This window comes from Balaenoptera borealis, assembly GCF_965194805.1.
Source record: "Balaenoptera borealis genome assembly, chromosome: 1".
NCBI classification, from domain to species: Eukaryota; Metazoa; Chordata; class Mammalia; order Artiodactyla; family Balaenopteridae; genus Balaenoptera; species Balaenoptera borealis.
Genome location: NC_138860.1, coordinates 32,563,496 through 32,577,164, shown reverse-complemented (window position 1 = coordinate 32,577,164; position 13,669 = coordinate 32,563,496). Strand labels below are relative to the sequence as shown.

The 13,669-nt window shown below is 48.9% G+C and overlaps 1 protein-coding gene across 3 annotated transcripts in view; it reads left to right on the top strand.

Annotated features, from left to right (window-relative positions):
* The window catches only part of RASSF5 (Ras association domain family member 5), a 71,664-nt gene that overhangs the window by 26,260 nt on the left and 31,735 nt on the right, over positions 1-13,669 (top strand). For all 3 annotated transcript variants that reach the window (XM_082350566.1, XM_082350565.1, XM_082350564.1), the window contains exon 2: positions 905-1,026. In XM_082350566.1, coding sequence (XP_082206692.1) covers positions 905-1,026 — 122 coding nt within the window. The remainder of the gene's footprint in view (positions 1-904; positions 1,027-13,669) is intronic.

Below are 13,669 nucleotides of genomic sequence, written 5' to 3'. Positions count from 1 at the left end.
CTTGCCTGCTCCAGCCTCTCTGCTTCCTGCCCCCTTCAACTTCACCTCCCTTCTGCCAAGGAGGCTCCAGAGAGAGCCCTGAGGAAGCTGGAGACTGCTCGCAGCCTTGGCTCTGCCACTGAGCTGTGTGTCGTTGGGCACCTAGCTTTACCTCTCTGAGCCTCAGCTTCCCCATCTATGAGGTAGTCCCCCAGACTCTTTGCAACTCTGGTCATTAAGTCTTACTTCCGTGGAAGTGAACATTGTCTAGGAAATAAACGTGTGCTTTTCCCCGAAGCACCTAGTTTGGGATGTTGTCTGTAAGCTGTGTCAGCTGGGTTAGAGAAGCCACCCCACATTTCTAGATGGGGCAGGGTCAGAGACAGGTGACAGCCCTTCCTGTTGATAATAATGCTTTTGTCCCTGGAGGCACCTTTAATTTATTAAGACCTGTTCCCCCCCCCCTATAACTATAAACATCCTTGTGCACTAGGCAGGGCAGTTAGTACCTATATTTTACAGACTGCAAAACAAGGCCCAGAAAAGTTAAGTCCTTCCCCAGGGATCCGTGACCCCTGGTGATTAACATAAATTAGTAGAAAGAGAGCCAGCCAGAGCCAGATGATCTGCCCTTAGAAAGTCACCAATGTCCCTAGGCCCCAGTTTCCTGTCTGTAAAGTGGCAGTAATAATGGTTGCATGGTCACGCACAATAACAGAGGTGCAAATAGTTTGCAAACTGTAAAGCACCTGTTCACCTTCACCATTCATGGTGGCGCAGCGAGCGGGTGACATTCTCACGGTGTTCTCCCCCCTCCACTTCCCTCCCGCGTGCTCGTCCCTCCAGGAGATACACGCCATCTTCCAGGGTATTTCTCTGGGCCTCCTATCTGGCCCCTAATCCCCCTGTGGTTCTCTCCCTCCAGACTGTAAATTCACCTGCCACCCGGAGTGCCGCAGCCTGATCCAGCTGGACTGCAGTCAGCAGGGAGGCCCCTCCCGGGACAGACCCTCTCCAGAAAGCACCCTCACTTCGACCTTCAGCCAGGTAGGCAGCAAGGGCTCAAGGACCAGGCTGGGAACAGCCTCCGAGGTGTCCCGGGCTCCCCTGTCCCTCCCAGGAGCTCTGGTGCGGGGGAGGTGGTGTGAGGGTTCCACACACGCTGGATGTTGGGGTCCCCTTCTGGCTAGATGGGGTCCACAGCACACACTCTGATTCTACACCCAATTCTGATGTGGGGGGCGAGGGTCCCACACCACCAAAGCCATCATCTGACACCCACTGGGTGTCCTGCAATTCACCTCAGTTCTGGCATCATCTGTGCGCCTCCCCACCACCACTTCAGATACCAGTTGCAAGGCCGTGTTGTCACCTTCTACAACTCCCTCCTTGGGTTCAATTAATTTGCTAGAGCAGCTCACAGAACTCAAACATTTTACCTACTAGATGAGCAGTTTATTATAAAAGGATCTAACTGGGGAACAGCCAGATGGAAGAGATGCAGAGGGCAAGGAATGGGGCAGGGACACAGAGCTTCCATGCCCTCTCCAAGCGCCACTCTCCCTGCACCTCCACGTGTTCACCAACCCAGAAGCTCTCCAAGCTCCAACTTTTTGGGTTTTTATAGAGGCTTCATGACACAGACATGATTGATTAAATCATTGGCCATTGGTGATTGATTCATCCTCCAGCCCCTCTCCCCTCCCCAGAGGTCAGGGGGTGGCACTAAAAGTTCCAGTCCTCTAACACTTGGTTGGTTCTCCTGGCAACTAGCCTGCATCCTTAGGTGGCGTCCAAAATCACCTCATTAACATAACAAGAAACACCTTTGTTGCTCTCATCACTTAGGAAGTCCCAAGGGTTTTAGGAGCTCTGTGCCAGGAAAGGAGACAGAGACCAAATATATATTTCTTATTAAAAAATCACAATATCAGCCACCCTTTTCCAGGTGGCTGGGGGGATGGAACAGAATCGGTGACACAGGGAAGTCTGTCACTATCGAGAAGTGCCCTGTAGTCCACCCCAAGCACAGAGCCTGCTTTGGCCTAGGGCTCCAGCCATAGGTGTGGGTACGGGTAGGGGTAGCGGTGGGGGTCCCAGAGAAGGCTCCTGAGGACCCTCTGAGGCCTCGTAGCCCTGGGGCAGTGGGGATGCTGGGGCTGAGGCTTCTCAGCACATCGTCCTGCCAGTCAGCCAGCCAGACCAGATCAGCTTCAGAGGGACTGTGCAAATGTTCTTTCCCTGTGTCAAAGGACCAGGAAGTTGATGCCCAAAGCAGCTCTTGGTTCTGGGCTTTGCCAAGCCACTTGAACTAGGGTGTGTCTGACCTTTGATGTTGAGGATTTGGGAGGGAGACAGGAGAACGTTGCTTTTAATTCTTGCATTGATGAAACATTGATTATGTACTCTGTGCCAAGCACTGGTAAGAGTGGGGATAATAAATGATACATCATAGTTCTTGTCCTCAGAGAGCTTACATTCTGGCAGGGGAGGCAGAATACAACCAAATAGTATATAGTGTGATGCATGTTTCAATAAAAGTATGAATGAAGCATTTTGAGTATACGGTGCAATTGTTTCTGTTGGGAGAAATCAGGGAATACTTCCCAGAGGAGGTGACATTTACTGTAAGCCTTAATGTGTGAGTCAGATGTTGCTGGTTAAGGAAGTAAGGAGTGTCCATCCTTACTGTAAGGACATCATCCATTTATTTATTTAACAAATATGTTTTGAATGTCGAGCATGTGCCAGGTCCGGGAATGCCAGGGACTTAGTGATGCAGTAAAGTAGGGGAGCAAGACTTTAATTAAACCCCATGTTTCTGAGAGAAAAGCCCTGGGTGCTGTGAGAGACAACACAGATGCTGAGTGAGTGGTTATTTCCTCAAGAGAATACAAGTGGGCTTGGGGAATCGGGGTCCAGTCCCAAGTCCCCAGACTAGCCATCCACACGCTTTTTCTGACCGTGATGTACATGCTCAACAATGTTCAGTCACCTGGTCCACCCATGGGTGCTACCGGCCTCTCTGCTGTTCCCCAGGCCTTTTTCTCCCACTGGGAAAGTAGTACTAGAAAGCAAATATGATGTGTATTTTTATAAGAATGATATTGAATTCGTTCTAAAAAATATGTTTTTTAAATTCTGTACATCCGGAAGAAACTTGGAGCCGCCCCTCTCCACTGCTCCCGCGCCCCGTGGCCCAGGCCTCGCTGAGCCCTCAGACACCCTGGCCATGGGGCGGCCTGGGCCATCCGCAGTGTGAGAGCGGGCCGGCGGGAGGCATCGTTCCAGCCTCGGGCCCGGCCGCTGCCGCCTGCCCCGGCTCCCAGCATCATGCACGTAGCCGTGGAGTTCCACATCCGGCACAAGTACCCCTGGAGTAAGCTGCCAGTCAACGTGAGGCAGAGTCTTGGAAATTCACAGAGAGAATATGAGAAGCAGGTTGTCCTGTACACTATTCGCAGTCAGTTACAATATAGAAATACTTAAACATGTCAAGAAAGCTGAACCCAAGTACTATGGGGAACTGTACAGTCGAGAGCATCTCATGCGGTACCCTTACCATTCATCAGATATGGTAAAGGGCCCGAGGATAACACCATGTTCATATTATCCTGGGATCATGGATGACATTATGAACAGGGAGAAAAGTTATGATTCATTGCCCAGTTTTACTGCTGCTGCCTGCCTAAGGCTTCTTGGCATAGGAAGAAACCAGTACATTGATCTGATGAACCTGTGTAGATCATCAAAAATTTTTTTCAGAAGGAAAAGCGCCCATGATCTTTTACCAGTAAAGCCAGTGGAAATTGCCAGAGAGGCATGCTGAGTGGTGTAGGCTGGCTATATCACAGAAGATGACATAAAGATATGCAGTTTGCCTGAGAAATGTGCTATTGATAAGATCATTGATGCAGGGCCTCAACTCTCTGGATCACTAGATTACAATGTAGTACATAGTTTATATAACACAGGATTTATTTATCTGGATGTGCTGATATCTGATGACAGTTATATAGTAGTTCCTCCTCTTGCAGGTTTTGTAATGAATCGAGTGCAAGGTGATTGTTTTGAAACTCTGTATTTGTTTCCATAGATGAGCATACTAGTATTGCAGGTCTTGCAAATGTACTTGAGGTAGACCTATCCCTGGTTAAGAATGCTGTGTCATTTGGGGTACTGCCAATTGGGGTTTGCCTACAAGATAGGACTTCCCTGGCGGTCCAGTGGTTAAGACTCCACGCTGCCAACACAGGGGGCGCGGGTTCGATCCCTGGTCAGGGAAGTGAGACCCCACATGCCGAGCTGTGCAGCCAAAAGATTTTAAAAAAAAAAAAAGGACAACAAATAAATTTGGATCAACTTCGTTCATCATGGAGGAATGCTCCATCCGTAAACAGAATAAAGTAACTCATTTATTTAGTATGAGAAAAATATTATGTACATCCTCCGCACACTTTGGAATTGGAACTGTTTATAACGTAGTCTGAATGTAACCATACCTCTTGGGAGGGTCTCGCCCTGTCCAGGGTGAGAAAAGGAAGGGAGACAAATCTGACCCCCAAAGCCCTGGTGAATGACGCAAATTTTTGCTGAAGGTTTTCTTTAGAAGATGGAGGAGGGAAGTTACATAGCACACCATATAACAACATTTACTAAAAATCTTATTTAAACGACTCTTTATTTTCCCAATTTTATCTCCCGTTGGGAACTTCCAAGTCTCCCTTCTTTCTGTTCCCCTCGAGCCTACCCATCCCCCACCCCAGAGCCTGCTTACCCCACTACATCCTGCATTTCTTTCTTTTTTTTTAAATTAATTAATTTATTTTTATGGCTGTGTTTGGTCTTCGTTTCTGTGCGAGGGCTTTCTCTAGTTGTGGCAAGTGGGGGCCACTCTTCATCACGGTGCGCGGGCCTCTCACTGTCGCGGCCTCTCTTGTTGCGGAGCACAGGCTCCAGACGCGCAGGCTCAGTAGTTGTGGCTCACGGGCTTAGTTGCTCCGCGGCATGTGGGATCTTCCCAGACCAGGGCTCAAACCCGTGTCCCCTGCATTAGCAGGCAGATTCTCAACCACTGCGCCACCAGGGAAGCCCCATCCTGCATTTCTACTTTGGGTCTCTATTTCTTTCTCTAGAGCAGCAGGTCTCAAATGGGAGGGGGTGATTTTGCCCCCCTCCACCAGGTGAGACATTTGGCAGTTACTGGAGACACTTTTGGCTGTCACAGCTTGGAGGAGGCCACTGGCACCTAGTGGGCAGAGGCCAGGGATGCTGCTAAACTGCCCCCATCGCACAGGAAAGCCACAGCCCCGCAACAAAGAATAATCTGGCCCCAAACGTGAGCAGTGCGGAGGCTGAGCAACCCTGCCCTAGAGTGGCTTAGCCAGCTCTCAAGTGGGTGGGAGGGAAGGCCCCAGAGCAGGGCCTGGGGTTTGCTGCATGCCTCGTCTCATTCTCAGGATTTCAGTGAACAGGTGTTTCCAGATCTGAGTATTTGGAAGCAGAGTGACTCCCTTCCCGCTGTTGGGGAGATGAGTCAACCTTGGAATTTTCTGGCAGGCTAAATCAGGGCTGTGTCTAGAGCAGAACCACCACTGAAATATAGAAGAAGACACGTAGAAGGAGCCAAGAGTCCCTCGTGGGTGCAGCAGAGCAGCGCTCCCACCGGCAGCCAGCCTGGAATGGGGTTTGCTCCCGGGCCGGCTGGGTTGGGCTGCAGTGTTTGCCTTGGACAGGCCTGGCTGCGTGCTTCAGGCACAGCTGGGACAGGACCTAGCCTTCTGTCAATAAAACCTGGGCCCTGCTCCAGGCTAACTCGCCTTTTTCTAAAAAGCTTGTTTGTGCTGATTTCTGCCTTGGCTCGATTTTCTGTTGCATACCAGGATGGAGCTTTCGTTCACCTTGACCTCGTCACCTGGTCTGAGCTAACCAAATATGCGAGTGCCGTTTTCCGGATGGGGGTGGGCACTTGTTGTGGTCCGGGCCCAGGTCAGAGCTCCACTAGTTTGGAGGCACATGGCTGTTAGGAGGTCTCTCCGCTTTGTTCTTTAAAACAAAAGAGAATCATTGATCTTCCTCCATCCAGAAGGAACCACTGTTAGTTAACATTTTTATATTTTCTTCCTGTACGTTCATACATTTTTCAAAACACAGTTGAGATCATCCTGTAGGTAAGTGTTTGGCCTCAACCTTTGAAAAGCAGTAATCCCAAGGTTCAGTCTGTCTTCTCTTTGCCATGCCAGACAGAGGCGGGGAGGGAGGAAGGGGTGGGCGTGTGAGGGGGCAGGGATGGGCTCAGAGCCCCAGCTGCACTCACAAGGTGTGTGGTTCGTGCATGTCTCTCTCAGGTGGAGAAACAGAGGAAGAGTGGCTGGGAGCTGCCTATGTTTTTGTCAGTCTCTCCTTGGAGATCTCAGAGGTCTGTGATGTCTGGTTTTTCTCTTGGGCACCCATGCTGACCAAGCAAATCCCCTTCAAGTCTACCCCAGATCCCTTCTTCAGTCTTAGCCTGTTTCCTAGAGGACATGGTTGACATTGGCTGAAGATCACAATACCTTGCCAAAACAGCTGCAGTTCCTTTATTTGGGGGCATGCTCCAAAGATGTTATACTTCAGGTGGTCCTAAAGGTGCTCTTATCCTGTCATCCCTGTGATGAAGAAAACTCCCGGTAGCTCCCCAGTGCCCTGGGGATGAAGTGAGACCTCTTCTGGTTTGGTTCAGTCCTTTCCTTGCCTTTGGGGAAGCAGATCCCAAGAGAGGAAGCCCTTGCCCACAGCTGTTGATACAGCTCATCATAAGCCGCTGCAGCCCAGGGGGGTCCTGGCAGCTCTGTTCCCCAGGCCTTTGGTGCCACTTTTCTTGGTACATGGAATGCACAGATGACAGGACTAAAACATAAGCACTCTTCCTTCCACTCAAATCACTTGCAGCCGGGGAATGAATCTTATATCCATCAGGCCCCGATTCCATCCCCTCCTCCTGGCCCTCCAGAACCCAGGAGCAGCATTCAGAAACCAGGCTCCCAGGTCCCCGCCTGCCAATTCCAGCCCCTCCCACAGCAGTTCCCAAACCTCACTTTGGCACTTTCCACACTTAAGATTCTGGCCATATCAATATTCCACCTATGCTACTATTTACTTAATAGTTCTCTTTACATAGATTTGAGTAAACTTAAACTTATGTTAAAGGAAAAATTTAAAATCCTTCAATCACCATTGATGTACTCAAGATTTTTTTCCTGACACACATTAAATTAATATTTAATCTCTAAAATTAAAAAACAGTGTGCCTAAGGACGGCCTCAGATTCCTTCCACACATCGTTATGGGGCCAGGCATCGTTCTAAAATCTTTTCAGGTGCCCTCAGTGGGAAATTCCCCCTACAGAGGCTGCACTCTGGTCATCTGGTGCCCTGACTACCAGGGCACTGGGTCCAGCCCCTTCCTAAGGGGCACCGTGAGCAGTGGTGAGAGCCGCGGGGGTGCCGGGATGGAAGTTCCAGCCACCAGCACTAAGGCCAAGGTGCTTTACAAAGGGGGGATGGATCTGTATGTACTGACAAGGAATAGTGCCAACGGAGACAAGTCACCCAGTGGTACATGCAGGACAAGCCCATTTGTACTTTGTACATATGTGTGTATGTGTGTATGCGTGTGTGTCTAAATGCAGAGTGAGGGCCTGGAGGGCGCCCAGCCAACTGTTCGAAGGGATTTCACTTTGGGAGGGGGTGGGTGGGAGGTGATGGGTAGAATGAGAGAACTCTCGACTTTTGCTGTTTGCTTCAGGGCTGTTTGAATAACCAGATGCTGTCATGTGTTTCTAGTGTAGCATTTCTAAAAGGCAATACATATTTTCTTAAAGAAAAGAAAGAACCCTGGCCTGAGTGACAGGAGAGCTAGGTTCTAATTCAGATTGTGTAGATGACATTCTTGGCATGTGACTGGGAACAAGCCTCTTAGTTTCTCTGAGCCTCAGGTTTCTCCTCTGAGAAATGCTGGCTGTGTGGCTCCGGTGAGAAGATGTATGTGAAAGCGTGTCAGTATCACCGGGTGACATTCCAGGGCCGACTCTGGTGCTTCCAACAGCCTTACTGGATTTTTTATCGTGTCACCCTGTGATGGAAACCCTCAGCAGCTTCCTATTACCCTCAGAATCAGTCTAAATCTGGATCAGCACACAAAACCCTTCATGGTCTGGCTCTGCCTACTCTCCACAATACCAGAAAGATGGATTATTCTCCCGGATATAAAACCAGGACACTACAGCTTTGTGGTTTGGCGGGTACTTGTTGCTACAAGACTTACGATTATCCCCTCCTCTGCGGCCTGAGTTATTGCTCTACTCTGTTGATAAAAAGACTCAAGACCCTGTCTCCATTCACCACAGGGACAGACGGCTTCCAGGGTGGGTCAGCCCAGCCTGCTGGTGTTTCAGCCCCACAGGTCAGGTCACTGCTGCCTTTCTGCCTATGCACCCCACCTCCACCCCTAGCCCACCGCTGTCATTCCTTAGCAGGGCCCCCGCTGGAATCCCCTCCCTCAGCCCCTGCAGCCACTGAGCAATGACTCAGCTGGCGTGGAGAGCCGAGTTTCCTGGCTCCCAGCCCTGTGCTCCCTCCGCAGCCACACCAGTGTCACCCTACTGGGGACTCTGCTTTTCCAGAACCCTCCAGAGGAGGAAGCGCCTGTGACCGGTCTTGCCCCGGCCCTCCTCCCAATGTCACGGGCTGAGCCCAGAACTACCACACGGGGGAGCCAGGGAGCCGGGAGGGGAGAACCTGGGGAACCAGGTCTATCTCTGCAGAGAGGCTGGGGCTCCCTAAGTAACGCTCTTTTTTTTCTTTTGCAATAAGTTTATTTTTCCTTTGAGAGGGTCACTCAATCCTTTCATGACCCTTCTCTGTCATGCTGTCTGCAGAAAGAATTGAGCTTATCATATGGCCTGCGTGAAGGCGCTTACTTACCTTCACTCCTCATATTATGAATTGTAACAAAGATTTTTCATCTTAAAACAATATAATAATATCATTACTATTAAGCTAAATGCTTTAAAGTCACAAAAACCAATAAAGCATAGCAAGATGCCTTCTATTTATCACTCAAAGCCTTCTATCCTGGTATACCATTTCTTCCTTTCACCATGATACACTTCTAGTCTGATTTATTATTTCTTTGTGCCTATAAGTTCACAACCTTTTCTCCTCTGCACACAGATTCTGATAATGACGCCTAAGTAACACTCTTGATTGATACCTGTACTCCTCTCTGGGAATTCTGGTCCTGGGTCTCCTCTGAAATGCTCGATAAAGGTTTATCAAACTGAACTGTGACTGATAACAACAGTAGCTAACATTTGTTGAGGCATACCATGTGTTCTGTCTGCTTGTTTTCTCAATTATTGAGAGAGGGGTGTTGAAATCCCAACTATAATTGTGGATTTGCCAATTTCTCCTTAAAGTTCTATCTTGTATTTTGAAGCTCCATTATTCAGTGCATAAACATTTAACATAATTACATTCTCTTGATTAATTGACACTTTTTCATTATGAAATAACCTTCTTTATCCCCGGTAATATTCTTTGTTCTGAAATCTACTTTGTCTGATGTTAATATAGCCACTCCAGCTTTCTTTTGATTACCATTAGCATGATATTTCTTTATCCATTTTTTTATTTTTAGGCTATTTGTGTCTTTATATTTAAAGGTCATTTCTTACAGACAGCACATAGCTGAATCTTGTTTTTCTTAATCCAATTGGATCATCTCTGCCCTTGAATTGGGTTATTTAGCTCATTTGCATTTAATGTGATTATTGATATAATTAGATTTTAAGTCTCTCATCGTGCTGTTTGTTTTCTATTTGTCGAATCTGTTCTTTGCTTCCTTTTTCTTTTCTTCCTTCTTTTGGATTAATCAAATACATTTTAGGATTCCATTTTATCTCATTTTTTGCCAGCCCATCCTCAGGTGCCAAAGGAAGGAGCCAGTCCCCAGCCACTCTGCTCCACGCTGGCTATATCTGGGACAGTTGCTCCTCGATCCACAGATTTCCCTCCACGCTCTAGAAGCCAGAAGTGCTGGCCAAAGCTGTCAGTGATTCGACTCCACTAAACAGCTGCCTCTAACGGGAGCTGCCCTAAGGCCTCTCTCACCAGCCCAGGCCAACCCAGGGGAGCCCAGTTCTGATCAGACAGAGGGGAACGGCTTCCCACCAGAAGGCACTTGATATCCTGGCTCCAAGGAGGGACAGAGCTCTAGTACTTATTTCTCTAGAAATCCTTAAGCACTGGAGACATTTCTCTGTGCTCCTCACAGCCCCACCCACTCCTTCTATCCTAGCATCAGTAGGTGTCTGAGATGACCTCTGGCTGGCCAGGTTGTCCTGAGGCTCTAAGGAGGCAACAAGGCTCTCTTTCTATGTGTAGTAGTGCAAGAGTTATTTACACATCTCACGCCAGTGACCACATTGCCCTGGCTCCTGGAGGACTGAAGAGGGCCGCGTGAGGGATGGGGTTGTTGATCAGAAACATCTTTTATGATTCTCTAGTTTCCCTAAAGGAGGGCAGTTAGATGGCAGACTCCCGGTGCCTGCCTCAGACCTAGCATGAGCTCTTCAGGGCCTCTGCTTCTTGGTATGGGCTGATTTAACTGCCTTTGGTGTTTGTAAGTGTCAGGGCCTTATCGAAGCTGTCAGCCTCGCAGCCAAGCGAGAGAAGTGTGGAGTGGGCTAGAAGCCCCAAGAAAGTGACTCTCCTGTGAGTCAACCTAAATAGTGTGCAGCCATGTACTTCTTACAACAGGAAGTCACCTGGGGGGAAATTGAGCTCTGTGCTGTGCACGGCGGTTTAATGCTGTCAAATGCTGCTCTCAGGATGGAGGGTGGCATTCTTAAGATTCACCCCAGAGAGGACATCTGAAAAAGGCTGCTTCTGAGAGGCACCAGGAAGGTGGGGGAGGTGTGGTCGTGATTGGTGAACGGGTGTCAGGAAGTGGGAGGACACAGGAGGATTTTGACAGGCAGAGGAAACAGCGAGAGCAAGACCACAAGAGGGCAGGGCGGCTGCTGGGAACGTGAATCAAATGTGTGCGGCTGTAAGGAGGGATGCTTGATTGTGGCTGGAGATGGGTATGACCTGTTGGCTGGGCACATGCTGTGAAGGACCTTGAAGGACCCACTCTGGAGTTCAGGATATTGTTGTAGGCACTGGGGCGTCACTGGAGGAGGGACAACTGTGATGAAAAATTGTCAGACACAGAGGTCCTGGGTTTGAAATCTGATTCCACCATTTACTATTTCTTTGACTTAGGGCAAAATTAGCCACCCTGAGCCTCAGCTTACTCATCTGTAAAATACGTTCTTGGGGGGTTGTAAGGATTAAGTGAGAGAATGAAGTGTGTGAGAGCTCGGTAACTCCAATATAATGTCTTATTTCACGTCGTTCCACTGCACTGGCTGTTATGAGATGGCAGGAACTATGTCTTCTTCAGAACACCCAGTCTAGTGCCTGCCATGTGCTTAGTAATTATTTGTTGAATAAATGAATAAGCTTGATACTAGGTCTTGAAACTCAGTACTTATTCAATAATTATTAGTTGACAGCTGAATGGAAAGCTTTTATGATAGAACAACACTGATCAGATCTTGGTCTAGAAGGGTAACTTTGGCAACAAGGCAGTGAGGAGTTTGGAGGAGGCAGAGATGGGAACAAGGGAAACTACGGGAAGGCTTTGCAATAATCTATGTTGATGGCACTCATCAACAAGATAGAATTTCAAGATAGGAAATTCTAAAGGAGGGGGAGCAGGTGGAGGGCGAGGCAGGGAATAATCAGCTCAGTTTGGACCTGTTGAGAGTGAGGCTCTAGTGGGGAGAGCTGGGGACCCAGCGAGCTGGTGCAGGTATTCATCTGGAGCTACCTGGAAGAGAGAGAATTATGAGACATGTGTGTATAAAGTCTAGTTGATACCATTGGCCTAGGTGAGACTAAGCTCCCAGGGAGAGCACGGGCACGTGGAGGGGGGTGGAGAAAACAGTCAGTGGCTGAATTCTGGAAACCCCCAAGGAGCCAAAGGGAAGACAGGGTCGTAGGAGAACTGAGAAAGTAGCTCCTGACTTGTTTGTGTCGGACTGAGATTTCAGGCAGTATGGCTATTCTGAGAGCAACCAGGATAGGTGCTACATACTCTGCAGAGCGTTCAACAGCTTGGGGTCTGGAGTCAGACCAGCCGGGCTGATTCAGCTCCACCATGAGCTAGCATGTCTGACTATGTGCAAGTTACTTAACCTGCCAGAACCTTCTCTTCCACTCTGTAAAACAGAGATAATAACTGGAGCTTCCTCGTTGGTATGCTGTAGGGATTAAATGAAATGAAGCACATAAAGTTACTAGGACAGCGCCTGCACAAGGCGGCTAATAATGATTTCAAAACAGGTTTCGGGGAAGGGTTGGCACCTCACCCCATTTTCAGCCTCTGAATATGTTGGTCAGTCATGAGGCCCCAAATCTGATATCTGGACTCCTCAATTGCTCAGATGAGGAGACCTGAGGTCCAAAGTTGCTCAAGATCCCATAGCAAGCTAGAGTTGGAGCTGGGCCTAGAATACCAGCTCCCGGCTTCCATTTTTGTACCACAGCTTTTCTGGAACACAGACCCACAGGGTGGATTTAACAAGGGGATCTGGCTACGTGTCAGGATGGCATTTGAGAGAGGAAGACAGCTTAAAATAATGTCTTTCATCATCTGACGCTCTGAGACAGGGAAGTCGCCCATCCACCGTTTCAGTGGGGCTTTCTGAAACCCACCCCCCAACCATGATGCCATGGCTTTGCGGCTCCGGATGCTGCATCTTCAGGTCCAGACTCCTCTTCCTGGGACCAGGGACAAGAACAGCCAGTTCCTGTCCCTGTGTGTTCACTTCCAGAGCCTTGAAAGGCTGTTGCCCAGGCTCTTCCTGCCACCTTCCCTCCTTCCCTGGTCAGGTTACCACTACTGTTGATTGTTCACGGGGAAGGGGTACAGACAGAGTCACTGGACACTGAAACGAATCCAATCTTCCTCCCTTTGGGACTGTGGAGCTTCTATCTGGATTTTTCCTCCTGGAGGCTGGCCAACTTATTGTATCGTACGTGACCTTTGCCGGGTTCAGAAGCATCCCAGGGTCCTCGCCAGCACAGTCTCCCTTTTGCTGGCGTCTTACACGTGGCTTCCTTCCAAGCCTAGACTCATTGACAGGTGGAGTGGGGGTAGAGACAGAGACACTAACTAGGCTTTGAGAGTATGTAATGAGCTGTGATGGAACATGTTGCTTCCCTCAGTTTCCTCATCTGTAAAATGGGGGTAAAATCTGCTCTCAAGGTTGTAGAGCAACCTACGTGATGAGGTAAAAGGGCTTTGAAAAGCTCTATTCAGATGTCAGTTTTCATAATATTTGGACTGGCAGGGAGCAGCACTCTAGAAGAATGCAGTGTCACTTAGACCTTTCCTAAGTAGGTCTGGCATCTAGTGTGCTGCTCACAAGGAGAGACTCACGCTGACTCCTGGGGTGCTTTGGCTTGCAGTTCAAAAAGCTTGTTATTAGCTGTATTTTAAGATTGTACATTTAAAATGTGTAGCACTGTAGCTGCTCTGCAGAGGTCACTGTGTGGCTCCAAGGACACAGCGTGGCCAGAGAATCTGGGGCCTGCTTTTT